Source organism: Mchenga conophoros, linkage group LG7 (assembly GCF_057382185.1).
Source record: "Mchenga conophoros isolate Kocher_MC1m ecotype Shallow Benthic linkage group LG7, M_conophoros_male_GT1.1, whole genome shotgun sequence".
In the NCBI taxonomy this organism is placed as follows: Eukaryota; Metazoa; Chordata; class Actinopteri; order Cichliformes; family Cichlidae; genus Mchenga; species Mchenga conophoros.
The window spans coordinates 17,010,832-17,029,372 of record NC_140532.1 but is presented as its reverse complement, the minus strand read 5'-3'; the positions used below and the strand labels follow the sequence as shown (position 1 = coordinate 17,029,372).

The 18,541-nt window shown below is 42.7% G+C and overlaps 1 protein-coding gene across 2 annotated transcripts in view; it reads left to right on the top strand.

Moving 5' to 3' along the window:
• The first annotated feature begins 338 nt into the window (after positions 1–338).
• Positions 339–18,541, top strand: part of LOC146569924 (cyclin-dependent kinase 17-like) — a 35,878-nt gene continuing 17,675 nt past the window's right edge. The window contains exons 1-2 of one of the 2 annotated variants that reach the window (XM_085282607.1): positions 339–726; positions 13,899–14,047. In XM_085282607.1, the coding sequence (XP_085138733.1) occupies positions 13,930–14,047 (118 nt within the window). In that variant the 5' untranslated portion in view covers positions 339–726; positions 13,899–13,929. The remainder of the gene's footprint in view (positions 727–13,898; positions 14,048–18,541) is intronic. The other variant, XM_085282608.1, reaches the window with a different exon arrangement.

Below are 18,541 nucleotides of genomic sequence, written 5' to 3'. Positions count from 1 at the left end.
CTTTTATAAAAAAAATATAAATTCTACAATAGATAGTGAACAAACAGGAACTTTTTGAACTTTAGTTGTTATTGCTTATCTATTGCTTAATTACAATGATGTTTTATGAATGGCAGTGGCGAAGGTCTTTATCAGTAGGAATTACGCCCTTTTCCAAAGCTGTCCAGTGGATCTGATTGGGTTCTTTCTCGGGCCGATCCGTGACTCCCGGGCCTTGTGTTTGACACCCCCTTACTTTAGGTAGCCTGCTATACAAACATTCTCCAGTAGGGGCCGCTGTAGCTCTGCACTGGCCACCTTTCGGTCTCTCCTGTGCACAACCATCGAGTGTCGCTGTTTCCCCGCTGACACCTCGACAGCACGGCAGTGTGGTGGCAGGCAGGCAGCGTCAGCTGGCAGAGGACACACTCAGATCAACTAGTAATCGCCGTCGTCCCCCGCACTGCTTACGCTCTCCTCGACTGAAAACCCAACGACAGCACTTCCTATTTTCTACCGGGAGAGAAACTTTGAAGCCCGTAAACAAGCCATGCCGCTGGACGCGACAGCCCCGCGGATATAAGCGACACTGCGGAGCAGAAAGTATCTACGACCTCACCGAAACCACAAAGAAGAAGAAGCAGTCGGTGCTTTCTTTTTTTCACACTCGGAGGGAAAGACGGCATCCGGCCTGAGAAGAAGCTCCGAGGTCGGGGACTCCGGTCGGACCAACGCGAATCGTTTCTGGTGAGAGTCCGCACATTTTCGCTGTGGGACTAGTTTCTGTGAACTAAACCACGCAGTTAGAGCAAGTTAGAGGCGCACACAGCCTGAACAACGTAGCAATGTTTACTTCACAGCCGCAGTTTGAATGCAGCGTTTGTTGTGTGTGAGCACTTCAGCCTGCCCCATTCACCGGCGAATGGCCACCTTTAACTAAGACAAACAGCGAGAGGAGCTCCGAGCTGGACGAATAACGACTAAACTACCTCTAGAGAGGGTTATAATTTATCCTCGCTGCCACAGAGAGCTGCTGGTTAAATATCAAGTGTCAGCTTTGTTGTCAAATACCACCAAGAGCAGTTGCTCGTCAGCGAACTGTGTGAGGCTGGGGTTGTAAAAAACAGGAGGATTGACTGGCTGCTGTGCTTGTATCGTCTTGCACAGTCACTGCCCCACATTTCAGAGATGCCCAGTCTTTCTGCTCCACGCCCCCCACCCTCTCAAACTACCTGAAGCAGGGCACAGACCGTACTAGTCTCTGAGCTCACTGACAGCCATTACTGACAGCTTTAAGCCGTTTCAGCTGTTGTTGTGTGAAGGCCAAGACAGCAGCAGACAGAGAGCCTGCACGGAAAATGGTTGGAGAAACACCACTGCAGTTTGTTTTTTTAGGGATCTCACCCTGAAATTGAGCTTCCAGTGGGTTTCTATGGGGAGTTTTACCCGATTGTCATTGTGTAGCAGAGAATAATTGTTTTACAGGGAGACAGCATTGTTACAGCAAAACACCCCCTAAGGCACGTTGATTTCTGTGTGAAAGCACCCAAGTTTCACCAACCTTACGGAGAGTGTGCTGACTGAGAGTACATGCTAACTCTGTATAGTCAAAGTTAATGCATCAGTCCTGCAAAACCAACCTCACTGCGGGCTTATTTCTGCTGGAAGTAAGAGAAATCCGGGGGATTGACTCTAATTAAGCTTTTTGCAAATGCAATGGAGTTTAAAGCATTTCAGACGGAACTTAGATAATAATAGTCACTTTACTAACAGACCTATCACGGGTGCTTATGGGAATATACCAACTTTTATGTAAAAAGTCAATCAAACTGATGTCTAACACTCAAGTTTATGTCAGATTGACTCTGGAAAACAAATAATAACTCAATAAAAGGCAGTTATTTTTTAAATCCATGGGTATGCTCAGCACCTAAAATTAGTTTAATTTGTAGAAGTGTATATAGAAATATCTGAAAAATATTCTCGTTATTGTTTTTTAGCACCTTTGCCAGTAAATGTTGTGCATTTCGTGTTTCAGTAGCTGAAACAGCTCACTGTTTCAGTTTTAGATTAACACGAGGAGCCGCTGCTTTCAAAATGGAACTTTATTCAGCACAGTTTTAGAAAAGCAATGCCTGTTTTACTTTCAGGCTTGGCACGCTTCAATATTGAGCAGCCAAAAACATGTGGCCACAAACTTCCGGGACAAAAAAATGATGATTGAGGTCACTTCTGACTGATTTTAGTAATACCCTGCAAAACACAAACAACACAAAAACAGTGATATTCCACACCGTTTACAGTGTTTACTGATGGCTGCCACTTTCTCAGTTTCCTGTAAGCAGGTTTCACTTTGACAGACTCAAGCTGCTGAGCTTCCTCGAGCCACGGGTGTCCCTGAGGACCTTTCGAAAGTGTGTCTGCTTCGGGTTCGGTGCCCGCAGGAGGTCAGGGAGCTGCTGGAGGACAGTGTGCCCGAGGGTTGGCTTGAAGTGGGGTCGTTCCCTTGGTGAGGGCCGCGGGGATGGTGGCGGCAGGGTAACGTGATCCGCTGTGAAACAGCTGTAGCCACTCGGTGCTGATCCCTTGAGTCCCAGTGCAGATCAGATGATGCTCCAGTATGTGAATGGGTGGGTGTGTGAGAGAGAGCGAGGACTTGAATGCACGGGTTTTCATGCCTTCAGGGCATCAAGTCAATGCTTAAAGTCAATTTAAACCGAAATTCACTGACTTTTTGAGAGAAATTATTTTCGTATCTATTCAGTGTTTTGACTGATGGAAGAAGTCGTTCTTACCGATCTTCTCTGTGTGTGTGTGAGCTCAGGTTGAAGCAGCAGGTCAAGGCAGCTGGCTGAAGGTTAATGTGTCACTGCTCTCTGGGTAGCAGCTGAGGGCACCGCTCCTGTCTATAGATAGCCACGAATACAAACTTTACTTCTTTTCTCCGATGCGTTAACATAAGAGCTGCGGTGCAGGCATGCAGCCCCAGAAGACAAATGCTGATCCTTTCGAGTTTGACCACTTCCACACCCTCATTCTCTGTCTGTGTCTGAATCTGGAAGTGCCTGTCAATGCTAAAGACCCCTCTCCCCTCCTCCTCCTTGTCCAGCTTGGAGCCAGTTGGCTGAGAACCTGTGTGAGCTATATCAGTAATACCTTACAGCACATATCTGGGTCATCATCTGTAGCATTCATGTCTGAAACAGGTGAGGGACAAATATTGCCCCCCCCCCCTTTTTTTTTTTCTCCCTATCATTCTTGGCAGAACTTCCAGGAGCTGTTTAAACACTTGTTTTCTCTTTATTTGGAAGCACACATGTTCATTCAAAGTACTGCTGCAGAAGCGTTGCATATTTGAGATGCTTGTGTTCACGGAAAGTTGTGACGGCTCTTTAACAGAAATCCAAGTGAAAATGCTGCTGTTGGTTTTTTTCCTTGGGGGGGGGTTATTAGCCAAATCTACCCCCTGCCTCTCGGGCCAATCCAATCTCAGCTTGGTTGTTCCTTCTAATCAGGGGCAGACTGCCGCTCAACACCTAATAAATAAATAAATGTTCTTCTCCCTTGTAATTACATTATCACTATTCATTATAGATTAAAGCAGTTTTCAATAATGACAACAAAGAATAAGCAAAGAAAAACAGACAGTAGGTAAAATTAACAGTAGGTAAAATTAATATTTTTTCCCCCTACAGACAGTTTTTTAGGCTGATGTGCAAGATGACTTAATTCAGAGGCTGAAGGTTCCGATGGGAGACGGAGAAATATTGTTTTGTTATCCTGCAAAACTACTTAAAATTACTTATAATATAGTTATTTCTTTGTTTCCTGCAAAAGCCTGTCTTGTTATCACCTTATTGCAGTGTGCCTGACTTTAAGTATTTTATGTAAATATACTTATTGTAAGTTGAAACAAAATACATTGAAATTCCATGTAATTACATGGGTATTACACCCTTAGGCTACGTTCACACTGCAGGTCTTAATGCTCAATTCCGATTTTTTGATCAAATCCGATTTTTTTGTCTGCGTGTTTACACTACAAATAAAATGCGACAGCAAACGCGCTCTAGTGTGAACGCTCAAAGCGGCCCGCATGCGCAAAAGAAGACGTCACACACAACGCGCTCTGTTTAGACCCAGAGCAAACTATATTGTTTGACTGATGGCCTTAATATAAAGACTTCGGACTTCATGTTTCCCGATTTTTGCTTTAAGCTATTTTGTTATTTACATAATAATGTAGATAACCTAATAATGATCCTTATTGCTGTTTTAGAGGAGCGGTGCTTCAAAGGATAGTTGCAGATTTCTGTCAGAACCTGCAGGTTATGCAGTACAAATAAAATGTTAACGTTTCTCCAACGTTGTCTTCCCAACAGTTTCACCGGATGGCCAGGAAGCGTTCACGATGTCTTATCAGGCGCTTCTCTGGCGCTGATAATTGGCGTCTGTCTTGTGTCAGTGACGTAAAAGACGGATTTAATGCGACTTGACCGTTCACACAGCAGTCGCTTTCTGAGACATCGGATATGTATCGGATTCAGTACCACATACGAAAGTGACCCAGATCGGATTTGAAAATATCGGATTTGTGCCGTTCACACTGTCATACCATGATCGGATATGGGTCGCATAGGGTCAAAAAAATCGGATTTGATGCACTTTCGCCTGCAGTGTGAACGTAGCCTTAGATGTGGGCCGTATTTTAAAGTGTTACCAAAAGTTTACATAATGTCTGGCACTACGGATGACATGCTACTAGATTGGTTATCCTCTGATTCATTTGAGGCAAATTTGTTTCCCTTTAACCTCCTAGGACCAGGCGTCCACTTATGTGGACATCACATTTTGGGTTATTTAGACCAAAATACAGAATTTTGCTCTACAAGGGCCTGATATCCACTTACGAGGACATTATGCTGCTACTGTTCTATCAAAATTTTAAATGAATATGCTCATATGTGGCTCTCATTTTTCTTAAAAACAAAAATAAGGCAAAAAAAAAGAATCTGGTAATTCTTTGTTTTTACATTCATCGGGCCCCAATATGTCCAAATATCAAAGAGAAATTAAAAATGCATGCAGTGGAAGAGTTCGGGTCTTAGGAGGTTAATGAGAATTTATCAGTGCTTCGTAATGGTTTGCAAATTATGAAACTACAATACAGCTTCAACACTAGCAGAAAATAATTAGTTGAAAAAGGTATACTGCCTCAAACTACTGCCAAGTTTTGCTCGGCTGCTCTAATACACAACAATTTCTGGTATGTGGGCTGCATGAAATTACTAGAAAGACTTCTAGCTGAGAGTTTGTGTTTGCATTTTGATATGGGTCCTTCCATGAAAAGTCAGTGAGTCTCACAAAATTTTACCTCCATACTGTAAATATTTTTTGTGTTTGAGGTTTTGGAAGTACATCAGGGTTTCAGGACTGAAAAACACAATTGAACTCTGCTGCATCCAGATCAACTCCAAATGTCACAAGCTAAAGGCAAAAAACACAGTTTTGCACCGTGATCACCCCTGAGAATCGGTACCATGGGATATATCATAGCTTCACTGCACCATTTAATGCCAGGGACAGAAAAATTACATTTTTGCTAAGCTTTCAAAGGTCATATCAGCATGTGGGTTAGGGGTTAGGGGTCTGGTAAAACCAGGTTTAGCATATGGACGCTCTCACCTTCTAGCTGTGATCGTTTCCTTTTCTTTCGTACCTGAGCAGCTTTCTAATGTTGTCACTTTGTCTCACTCTCAAACACCAAGTGTAAAAACGTAATCAAATCACGTTGAGCTTTTTTATCTTCCCAGATAAGACTGATTATATATAAAAACTAATATTGTGATAACCCCATCCTGCTGTCTGGGCTTAATTAGATAGTAGCCAGCTCTCTTTTAATAGCCATGAAAGGCTTTCAGGAGGTGGATGAGTACAGATGGGCAGTGAGGGGGAGGCTGACTGTCACTCTCTCTGATGCTAATGCCTGCCAACAAAAAGACAACAGGTGACTTGAGTCAGCCTCAGATCAGATGAGCCCACTCCATTATGAACAGAAGTGGGTAATAACCACGTACGAACAAAAGGTATTGATGTGTCTAAAGCGTTCAGTAAATTTTTAGTTTCATAATTTGACTCAAGTACAACATGTACTGCGATTACCTGTGCAGTTTTACTGTTTGTGTAAGTAGAAGAAGCTTCTTTCTGCTGCTCCCTTTAGATTAAATTATACTCCGATGCGGACACAGACAGCTGGAGACCCGATGGCCGAGTAGGCGTTCTTAAGTTCGCCGCCTGGGGCGCATTTATAGTTGGTGCATTGTAAAGCGTTGATTATACTTTCCACACAAAATTTATGGGATCCAAGCAGACTTGTGGACAGTGTTAACCGGGACATCATTCACAAGGGGTTGCCACGTGTTTTGATTGTGTACGTACAACCTCAGAAGGGATCTGTGTCTCCTCCAGGGATTTTCCACTTGTTAGGGGAAAAAATATTCTCTTTTTTGTTTTTATTTGGTCATCTTTTATTACAATGGAAATGATGCTAGTCTGCTGCCTGCCAGATAAAATCATAATCTTATGATCTCAGTGCCCTGCTTTGAACCAAGCTGGGTCCCCAAGGCTTATCTGTCACATTACATGCTGTCTTTTCATCCCATTCACAAACTGTTATCATGTCCGCTGTGAAAGCTGCTTAGTAAGCACCGGTTTTATTCAAATCGCATGCTTAATTTCAGAGTTATTCCCATGATGTACGCGTAATAAGGCCAGTTTTTGTTGTGATTTTATTTAAAATATTTTGTCGTTTTCTTCTTCTTCTTTTTTTTACAGCAGCAGGATTGGTGCATGGTTTTTATTCCAAGCGTCTCTGTTCAGCCTTTTAGTCGCTCGTGTGTCTGGATCTGGATGTTGGCTCTTTAGCAAAAGACAAAAAGGTTTTTTGTCTTTTTTTTACTATGGTTTTTTTTGTTGTTGCGTAACTTATGTTGCATTTGCGGGGTAGTTAATACTTTCCTCTGTTTCATCATGGCCCGAATCCAATCCGTCCTCTACACCTGCCCCGTAAACACTTTACTCACTGTTTGTGTATTTGCGTGGAGGGCCCGCCACATTAAGCTGCTCTTCACCAACTAGCATTAAGTGTAGGTGGGTTTTAATCCCTCTAACACAGAATCTGCATTACATCAGGCTCATTAACTGCTTTCTGCGAAGGTGAAGCACCGGTTTTATGTCAAGTATGGGGGCGTTAAAGGATTCCCGGTACTGTGATTGTTTCAGGACTGTCTCAGTAAAGAACAAAGTGGAAAGTGTAGTTAAAAATTGAACAAAATTTAAATGAAATAGATGCTTTTTTCCAATAAGTGATGATCTCCTTCACAGCAATATAAATCCCAGAAGACGGCAGTTACATGTTCTTGTTTCTGTAGGAGAGAGGCAAAGGTGAAAGTATTTCTACACTAACCGCTTAGTTAAGAGACTCTTCAGCAGCTGCAAGTGTGACTCCATATGGAGTAACACTCATCGTGGAGTGGGAGGGTTGTGGTGGAACGGAATTGGGGCCGTGCGTGTCACTCCATTAACCCAGGGAATATCCGAGCAGAGGTGAAACAGAGAGCAGAGCGACAAACAGCAGTTGAACACAATGTTGGGCTCAATTTCATCGGCTTAATGCAGTCATGGCAATTTAATATTTATAGTAATTCTAAAGCGGTTTACACTGGTGGTGTTTGTGGTTGTTTGTTTTATTTTTGCTCATGTACAAAAAAATTTCTTGTTAAATTAAACACAAACGGAGAGGGGTAGCTGCGGTTCACACTCATGTTTATTTTAGTATGCCACGTAAATGACGTTTAAAATCTAAAAGATAATTTTACATGGTTGTTTCTTTTTCCAAAGTAGCTCATCTTGGCTAAATATGCATACTTGCAAGAAGAAGATTGATGGCAAGAATAAAGTGTCATTTCGGCCTCACCTTTATTTGGTTGTCATCTTTGTCTTTTTCAAAACTTTTATAGCACCTACAGTAATTTCATTGAGTTATTATCAGCTTGACTAACAACCGTGACGTCACTTTATTGGACAAGCTTAAACAGAGTCTGAACAGGTGTCTTTAAGAGCAACCTGAAACACACCTGTCTGCACATCTGTTAAAGTGGCGTCGCCCACATCTTTGAGCCGTGACTGTATCGGAAAAGATGAGTAATGAAATAATTCCCGCGCTAGTATCGAAACGTGATGCACCGACATGCAGGATTGAAGTTAGTTATCCAATGCCTGATTTCTGGCAGTGTTGGCTCACAGAAGCAGCTTAAAGAGGAGCACGCCTGTCACTCAGGCTGCTTTAACCACAGCAGCAGCGTTGAATCTTATAAGATCTGTGGCCTGGTCTCTTGTTCCAACCTGACCTGTCCGTCTGTCAGCCCATCTCAGCTCTTTGGACACGTAGGTGACAATGTGGGACAAGTGTGAAAGCAAGGTGAGGGGAGGAGATGATGTGTGTGTGCCTGATGTATGATGTAAAAAAGGTAAATTCGATGACACATTTTGCCAATTTCAAACACATTTTAGCTTTAAAGCTTCACCTGCTGTGTGTGTGTGTGTGTGTGTGTGTGTGTGTGTGTGTGTGGGGGGGGGTAGCACGCCTGCCTGGTTGCCATGCTCAGTGCTCCTCAGCTCGACACCACGCACCACCCCACTACATCCCGCATCACTAGAAAAAGCCCACTTTTTACTGTGTACAATGCAACCTTTATGTAAGACCCACATAATGGAGCCAACTCCTTCACTCATGTCCTCATTGTCTTGGCCAGGTTGAGAAAAGGCTGCTCTTTAGAAAACCAGGGCTGAGCTCACCCGTGAATCATGCCAGCAGTCACGCTTGTTCTCTGTCGTCTTTTGTGAGGAAGGCTGCCAGGGAAGAGAGGTGGGTGTTTTCTCGGGGGCGCCCCCCGAGCTCCTCAAGGCATTGACCTTAGCTGGTTTACTGAACCCCGTAGGGGTCAGGTAGGGTTTGTGACCTGGAGTTTCCTGTTTGTGTCTGTGGCCCAGACAGCCGTCATTGTATGGCAGGGTTGGTGGCTGCATGGTGTGTGTAATGGTTTCGTGTGAAGTGCTTGCCTTGCATTGCTGATGTAGGGGTTGGTGGGTTATCACAGCAGGAACTCTGGCTCCTACCTTTGTAAGTGGCTCATGATGATCAGCACAGCTACGACCGCAAAGGACTGAATCCATATGCGGCGAATGGTATTGTCGCACCACTGCAGCATCTAATGTCCCACTCTCTCTTCTCCCCCTCTACAAAGACACAGCCTCGCACACATGTGAAGATGTCAAGAGTCTGTAACATCTCAGGCACATTATGGTAGGATATTTGGATGGGGTGGGGGAGTGTGGGGAGAGGGATCGGAAAATCAGCATGCAGCAGTCTCCTGCGGTGCTCTGCATTTTCAACATGGAAAAAGCAGCGGGGGTTGCCGTGGCAACAAATCCCAAATCAGCACAGAGCGCACACCCCTCTGTTCCACACCCCCCTACCACCCTTGCAGCCGCCTCCTCCCCCCCCCCCCCCCCCCCCGCCCCCCTCCTCCTCCCTGGCCACCTCTCAGCAGATCGAGAGCAGGGATCAGGCTCAGACCAGGGATCATGTCCAAAGCTCCACTCTCGATCCCAGAGCAGGAGCATGTGCCAGCGGATACTGGTGCGCAGCAGACAGTCTTCCCTCTTCTCCTCCCTCTTCGTCTTTATTCTATTGCTGCCATTTACTTTGTACTCAAACCCCTCAGAAGGTGATTTGTATCCATAGTCTGCTAAGTAGCAGGTTTTGTCGTTTAAGAGATGTGCTTCTTCCAATCCCTCTCATATTCAGCACATTCATAAATTAAGAGCGGATTGTGGATATTACCGTGGAACTGAGGACAGATCAACTACAAAAGCCAAAAGTGAGAGGCCTGTCAGTTTATCCCAACTTGGTGCCACATAATCCTGATTTGAGCTTATCGCAGTGATTGTAATCACAACAAAGGATTTTGGCTGTCTAGAGTAATATCAGAATTAGGTCTGAAAAGATTGTGGTTATTGTTGTTATTGAATAATCTGTGAATTATGTTTTTTTCTGCTTGGTGATTGAGAAGTTCAGAGAACCCAAAGTAGTTTTTTTGTTTTTTCTTGTTTTTCAGACAAAGACGGTATTTAAAGGCGAACATATTTTCAGCTCCATAATTTTGTTCTTGGACTCTACCAGAGTAGCTTTTCACATGGCAGAATCATCTTTATTCATCTTATACTGTCTCATCAGTTCATCCATTAACTGAAACAAGCTGATTTAGCGCCTGTTCTTTAAGGCGGACCTCCCTTTAAGACAAACTTGTTCTGATTGGCTGCCCATACCACTCTCCCTGACATCATTGAACCAAGACTACAAAAAAAGCCTTTAGAGCAGTCTGAAGCCTGAGCTGACTTCATTTGTTTATTATCTTCCACTGTAAGACTTGTGTAAGCCCTTTCAACTCCCCTTTTTAATTTGCAGTGATAAAGAAGCTTGAGCAAGAAAATATTTCACATTTCTGCTTGATTAAACAGCTGAATCGTTTCATTACTCGCTAAAGAATCTTGATTGTGTTGATATTATTGTTTGTTGATTAAGTAATTGATTAAAACATGCTGTAAATTTTCTTTGGACTTTCGCCGATGAGTAATTCACTTCTTATCTCATGCTTCAGCTGTGACGGATAAATAGGCCTTTTTATTAGAGTTACGAGTGCAATTTTTTTTGTTTCCCGTCTAGCACGAAGGGTGTGTGAGATGACAGACTGCTGGCTGACCGCGTTGGAGCTGATGTGCTATGAGGCTGAACTGAGTGACGTGCAGCTCTTATGACAGCAGATCTGACGTGCTTTCTCTCATCTTGATTCCTGGATTAATTACAATGCTTCTTGCTTAGCATTTTAATTGGGAGTAATCATATATGTACGAGAAAAGCTGCGCAAAATAATTTCATAAAAACATCCACAGTGCGTGTCATATTTGGGTAAAACAGCCAGCTTTCTTTATCCAAGTCTGCACTGATGAGCTCTAAAATATTCAGCTTTTTTGTGGACACTGACATCGAGTTGTTAATTAAATATTGTTGTGAATATGAATATCACACATTAGTGCGATGTAGTCCATTGTGAGTCAAAAGCTCAGGGTTCACACTGTTCTCAATGCTTGGTTTAAGACTGGTACATTTATGTGCCAGCCTTAATTTCATATGATATGCGTTTTTTCACATGCCTCTAATCATTGAACGGACACATCGCCTGCTGTGGGTTTCAAAGGGTTTACACGTCAAATTGTCTGACAGAATGCACCGTGACATGCAACAATTTGTGTTAACCATCGAGTGATCATAATAGACTGTTAAAACAGTTGGGCGGGGCTTTGTGGTTACATTCAGTGACATTAAAGAGAAGCTGTGTCTTTGCAACTTTGCTATTTGCTAAGCTTTTCAGTTTAAATAAAATTGCTCCTGGTAGGATGTTGTTTGCAGTCACGCTGCTTCTGTGCTGGTCTTTAACTTTGAGGTAGGAGAGGTTATGTAATAATGACGTGCATTTCCTCACCTGTTGTGACAGTTTGTTTCAAACGCTCTGTCAGACTCTCCAGAGCTTCACTCTGACATTACGATTAACCTTGGAGCAAATCAGGCAATTGACTGTATAACCCCGTACCAAATGTAATGTTTATGTTTTGTTTTTCGTTAATTTTAACAACATCCTGACACAAGAGCCAACCACTGTGAACCTATATAAAGGTGCACTTACCAAGAATACTGTTGATATTAATAATAGTAATAGAACCGTGATCTAACATGGAGATACTTTAATCTTAAATTATACTGTAACATGTCAGTGAAAGTGGATATATGCTGGTCATGTCTTCTGCTAATTAGAGGAATGTTGGATAAAAATAAAGCTGCTTATCACTTTAAAACTGATGGATGCTAGCAGATCTTATGACCTCCGTTTCTAGTTGCTCACCTCAAATTTGAAAAAACTTTAGTTGCTTGAAATTGCTCAGCGTCATTTACTTTCTATGATCTATGGTTTCCTGGACGCTGTGAAATCTTTCCTGTCTAGAGGAAGCTTAAGAAGGCTGATTTAAGGAACTGCAAATCATGTAAACTAAAGCTACTATCTTGCAGAACAAGACCAACAATGTGACGCTAAAAAAAGATAAATGGATCCCCTTTAAGAGCCTGTAACCCTCTGTGTGTAATCACTTTTTAAAACCAGCTGCTGTTTCACTCGACTTGGAGATGTTGAGCTGTTCAGTTTCAGTTTTGTTTATCTAGCTCCAGTTTGCAGAAACTATCTCGAGCTGCTTTTTGAAAGTAAAGACATTGGAGAGAAAACCCCAAACATCTGAAATGAGCACTTGGCAATGTTGAAAAGGAGCAACTCTTTTATAAGAGGAAGACACCTGTAGCAGAACCAAGATAACAGAGGGGCAGCTATTAGCAGATCAGAGGAAAGAACAGAGCAGCAAAAGATGTGCACAGACAGATTTTTGCTCTTTTTATGTGGATAACACACAAACACTGCTGTTGTCACCTGTTGTTGTCTTGTTGATTATTGATTTGCAACCTGATCTGCCAGTCTTTCCAGTTTCTTTCCTCCCCGCATCTCAAATGAAAGGATTTCCTCTTTTCTTCATTTCACATTGTTACAGTTTTTTTTCTTTTCTATTTTCTTTTTTTGCACAAAATGAGCAATTCTTAGGCATCGTCTTGGGCTTTCACATTATAATGTTAGTCATTTTTCACAGTTTTTTCCCGTCTCTGTAGGTGGATTTCCTATTACACTTAGTTTTCAGCTGCATGCCTTCTTTGCAACAACTGTATCCTCTTTTGTTTTGTGCACAAAAACAAAGCAAAAGTCTTCATACGAGTCCGAATCATGGTCCCTCACTGATGAGTCATCATCATTTAAAGGTCAATTATGGTTTTTAGCCATGTTAGTCCACTTTGTCCTCCAAAGACTACTTTCTACTGTTTGGCTCTGGGTAAGTGAGTAAGTTGCGTCCCTGGACAGAATATGGGTTATTAGTTGTATTTCAAGACAAAGGATGTCAATAGGGAGTAGTTGCCAGTCAGGCGAGCCCTCAGGGTTTGCGCTCATGTGTTTTCTTGTCTGGCTCTACTCATCAGCATCACAGACACACACATGTCCTGATCTGCAGACGTAGTGGAGTCATGATATCTGCATTGAAGTCACAGGGAGAGGCTTGTTTGGTATCTCCTCCAGCCAATCGGTCTCAAATATTGCCTGTCTTGATTTGAAATCTTTTTTTCATTTCCTCCCATAAATTGTCTCGCTGCATTTCTCCCTCTCGCTCACACGTACAGGCTCTCACAATCAGTCGCTCTCGCGCACACAATAAATGTGTCTGGAATGTGTGATGTGGACTCGATGCGGCCCAGGCTAGCCCTGTGCCATTCAGCCGCTAATCCCCCCGGTTTAGGATTTGCTTTTACAGTCCTGTGTGCCAGGGCCTGTATTCTAAACTCGGCCGTAAGAATCTCTCACCGACTTGTCATGCTTTCCCAGGAGGAGGAATGCAGTGTGAGCTGAGTCATAATTAACGTCTGTTGATTAGTGCGTTTCATTGTTCGCCCAGTCAGATTCCTGGTGAACTAGTGACATTTTCTTTCTGAATGTGGGATTGTGAAGCATGATGGCAGCCAGACGTTTTTTTGTTTTGTTTTAATTGTAATTACAGGCAGTTTACATTGCATTTCCACGAAGCTTAGATAAACAGCTCAGCGATATTGATCTTGTTCCTCTGTGGTTGAAACGAGCTGTAGCTCTCCTTATTCTTGCAGTAAGTGGGTAACACCTGTAATGTGTATACATTTTTGTTTGGTTTGTCTTCTTCAGGCCTCCCCTTCCTGAGAGCTCTGTGGAGAAGATGAAAAGGTTCCGGCGACGTCTCTCTCAGACTCTTCGAGGCAGTCACACCATCGACGAGTCCCTGTCAGAGCTGGCCGAGCAGATAACGATCGAGGAGAACGGCCTGAAGGACAGCGGTGAGGCCTAAAACTCTTAAATCGCGTCTATCAAGTATACTGCCACTACCAGCACAGCTTGTCACAACTTTATAAATAAAGCGATTCAAGTGGAGGAACCCAGCTTAAGATTTATGTACAAAATGTCAAAATGTCTGTAAAGTCTGTTTGATGTGATTTATTTCAAACACCAGATTGCCATGCAGAATTTCCAGCACATTTATATAATGAATTCCGTGTCTGAAATGGGATTTAGTGGCTGAATTTTAATGGACTTAATTTGTTTGGCACTTTCATCTAAATCCAAATCCACATTTTTATCTATTGCTGACCCAGAATCTGAAAGTTTAAACTGCTCAAAGTGTAATCTTTAGCTTCAGCTTGGCGTTAGCAAAAAGATGTTACACTGATGATTGAGGTCCTTTTCTTCCTTTTCTTTCTGAATTTGCTCGCTACAACAAGTTTTATGTCCATTCAAGACTCTGAATGCCAGTTTTTAAAGGGGCTGGTACTGGTTGGTGGAAGTTGCTCAGATTTGAAATGAATTGTAGGGATGTCTACTCATATAATCATATAAGACCTGTAATTTAATAACTGAATTAAAAACATAAGATAAGAGTCACATGAACAAGAGGAGCCTATATAGAATTTAAATAACTCATCTTGGAAAAGCCAAATGTGTTTGGCACAACACTGTGTTCAGATCATATTTTTGATTACAAAAGCTGTTTAAAAAAAAAAAAAGGTAGGCATATCTGCCTTCTTGTAAATATAAACTACCTAAACTGCCAAAAAGAGCCCATTTACTCAAAAAAGTCCACAAATCCACAATTCTTGCATATTACAACCACCCCTTATGCAAATTTGATTTTAGGGGGAACTGCTCCTTTAATACTGACTGTTCAGACAATAAATGTGAATTTCACAGGAATGACTTCTTCCACTTCCCAGCTCTGTATTGATTGTTGTGCTCAATCTGTCAGTTTATTTTTTACTGTAAAGACACTCCGTTCTTGCTGGCAGACACTGTATTTATTTATTTACCATTCATCTCCATCCTGCTGAAGGTTGTGGCCTTCTAGACGTCAAATAAAAGCCGTGGCACAGCCGCCTATCTCTTCTGATATTTACAAAATCTGCACGGAGCAAGCAAGCCAGGGAGCACGTCTCGGTGTGCTAGCAAGTTGTTGCCATGGTGCTCATGGTCTGGAAACATTTTAGAGTTTCCATGACATTGCCACGGCGACTTGGATGACTTGGTGAAACCAGCGAAGCATCTTGATCCATTTGCTGCCCCCCACTTTTTTTTTTCTTTTTATCTTTTTGCTCCTCTTCTTCTCTTTTCAGCACCCCTCCACCCTTTCTCCCCCCTTTTTCCCTTTTCAATCAATCAGATCGTCTAAGCTCCCACGAAGCCCCTCCCCTCCCCCCATCGCCTTCTGAGAACTAACTAGACTTTGTAAAGAGCTTTTTGTGCAGCGACTAACACCAAGTTTGGCCAGAGTGTTCTGTGCTTGTTGAGTGGGGACAGAGAACTATGATGTGTGTGTGTGTGTGTGCGTTCCTGTGTGTGCCTGCTTGCGTGTGGGGGATTTTAGCAGCCTGTGTAACAGCAAGTAGGGTAGAGAGGAGACAGAATGGAGTAGCCAGATGAGATTTGATCTGAACTCTCTGATTGGGGAAAGCGTTGTGGTCCTGATCTGATTATGTAACGCTCATAACTGAGGCCAGCAGCAGCAGCAGCTGCCCAGCGATAAGGGAGAGGTGGTATAAGGGCCGGGATAATACATGCCTGCTAAATCACATATATGATGTCAGTCTGTCATGATGTGCCAAAAAACCCCCAACAACAACAAAAAAGAAAGATAATCATGGTTGTAATACATATGTAACATGCCATTTTCCGAATTTTCAGCGACTGTGTTGGCGTAGTAAAATCTGTTTTTATAGCCCAACGAGACCTGAACACCCACAGCAGTCTGAATCGGTCTCGAAAAGGCAGCTTGAATCTTGTAAGCTTAATTTTGGCAATGGGGATTTACGTCAGAAAAATTCACTGAGAATCTGTTGGATCTGGAAACTGGAAACCAGACAACTGGTGAGCTAATATTGTTGAGGCTGGTGGTGATGATATGCAGGCTGGTAATGACTACGCTGTTATTCCTGGCCAGAGTGGGACTTTAAGAGGGGGTACTTTTAAAAAAGTAGACATGTATAACTCAGAAAGTATGTGGAGGTTGTGACCAGTTAAAAAGTAATTCAGAAACTGTTGAATAGAATCATTAGCAATCTCACTCAGCTGTAATCAGGAAAATCTGTCAAAATGTAAAATACCCCCCACACACACAAATTACAAATTTGTTAGTTTTGACTTCTCCTTATCAGCGCTTATGATGCAATATTATCCTGGTGGCGACACCTTTAGGAGAATACTGCAGCGAGTTCTTGCGCTGTAATGCCGGGTATAAATGGCTGCATATGTGTGATGACGGCGTGGCAGTGAGCGATGTGACCATTGCAGAGGGTATATTGGCAGGTTAAGGAAGAGGCCGATCATCATTTGGGGAGAGCTGATTCCAACACTTGTTTCTGCAGTCGTATTCTTTCCGTCACTTCCCAGAGTTTGTGACCATAGGTGAGACTAGTAACGTAGACTGACGGGTAAATCGACAGCTTTGCTGTTACGTGCACATTTCTCTTTAGTGTTGCGGTTGCTGTACAGACCAGTACAGCATCAACAACACTGAAGAAGATGCTGCACCAGTCCGGCGATCTCCATTTGCCATTCCCTCCTTCCCTCACTCATGAACAAGACCCCAAGTGTTCAGTCCGCCATTTATGACTGAAAACTGTCCTCAGACTTGGAGGTGCTCATGCCAGCTGCTTCAGACTCAGTTATAAACCGACCCAGTGCGAGATGGCAGTCGTCTTTTGGTGAAGCTAACAGAACCACATCAAAAAGCAAGATGAGATCCTCTGACCACAGAACCCTCCACCTATGATTGTGTCTAAAAATTAAATCCATAAAAATTATGAGCACATTTGGTGACAAAGGGATGCTCTGGCAGTCTGACTGGAAACAGGTCTGATTTATGTGAAACGAGCTGCCACTGTGGTTGAACAGTGAGTTCAATACTCCGTCCTCCTCAAGCCCCTTTTGTGGGTCAATAAAACACTTTAACATTGGGGAAACTCCCCCACACCTCAAGAAGGTAAAGATCTGGTTCAATGTCCTGTTGCCAGGATGAAATTCCTCAACTCCTTATTCTCTGCAGTATTCCTAGACCTTCCCAGGTGCTGGAGAGGAGAATCCCTCCTTTGGTCTAACCATGTTTTCAGATGCGTTCTTGTCTATAAACGCTCAACAATTTGTTGTAGGAGAGAGTGCAGCACGGATAGAGCGTGCAGGAGTACATACCCGTAATACAACCATTTGTTTGGTGTGACTTTACTGGACCATTACCCACCTCAAATTAGCAATGAGCGTTTGACTCTAGCTAAAAGCACTTTGGTTAGTTCCCTAAATTTTCTCTATACACGAAAACTTTGCCTACTATTAACTTGCTTTTGTGTGGGTTTTGTTTCTGTTTTTTTTTTTTTTGTTTGTTTTTTTAAACAAAATTGATCTACTCTTGATAAACCAGGTAATCCACTCTGTGTTCAAAGGCTGATGATGTTAATGGCTTTACCAAACAAGGTCATGACAAACAGCGGTGGACTGTAAAACCCAAGCCCTTGCATTACAGGTCCTAAACACATACAAACACTTTTCTGCCTGACAGTTGTTTTTTGTTTGTTTGTTTGTTTGTTTTTGCAGGGACATAAACCAATCTATCTAATCAATAATCATTATTCTTGGGAAGTAATTATCTCCTCTGTAACTGTTGACTTATGTCTTGTCCTTGTCCTGTCTGCTCTTTTTGCATACATGGGCCTCTGTCTGAGTTTTGACTTCTGCTCATCTTCTCCTGGGTGTTCTTTTCTCCTCATTGTCATATTTGGTGTTTTGCTGGGTGCTAGATCTTCCAGATATTAAATCATTCAACTCTGTCAGCTCTAGTCGTGCTTTTGGACAAAAGCTGTTCATTGTCAGTGGTAGATCCTTTCCACAAGCCAAACTCACACACCTTAGACCAGGGTTAGGGAATCCAGGCCTCAAGGGCCAGTGTCCTGCAGGTTTTAGATCTCACCCTGGGTCAACACACCTGAATAAAATGATCAGTTCATTACCAGGCCTCTGGAGAACTTCAGGACATATTGAGGAGGTTATTTAGCCATTTAAATCAGCTGTGTTGGATCAAGGACACATCTAAAACCTGCAGGACACCGGCCCCCGAATTCCCCACCCCTGCCTTAGACTGTCAGGCATTTGTTTACAGACTTTCATACACTTTTGATTATTTACAGTACAGGGGTTACACTGATTAAGAAAACATTGCTGTTCTCCTGGCTATGTGTACAATTAGGTAACCCGAAGTTCATTGGGAAGATGTGATACTCAAATATCAAAACAGA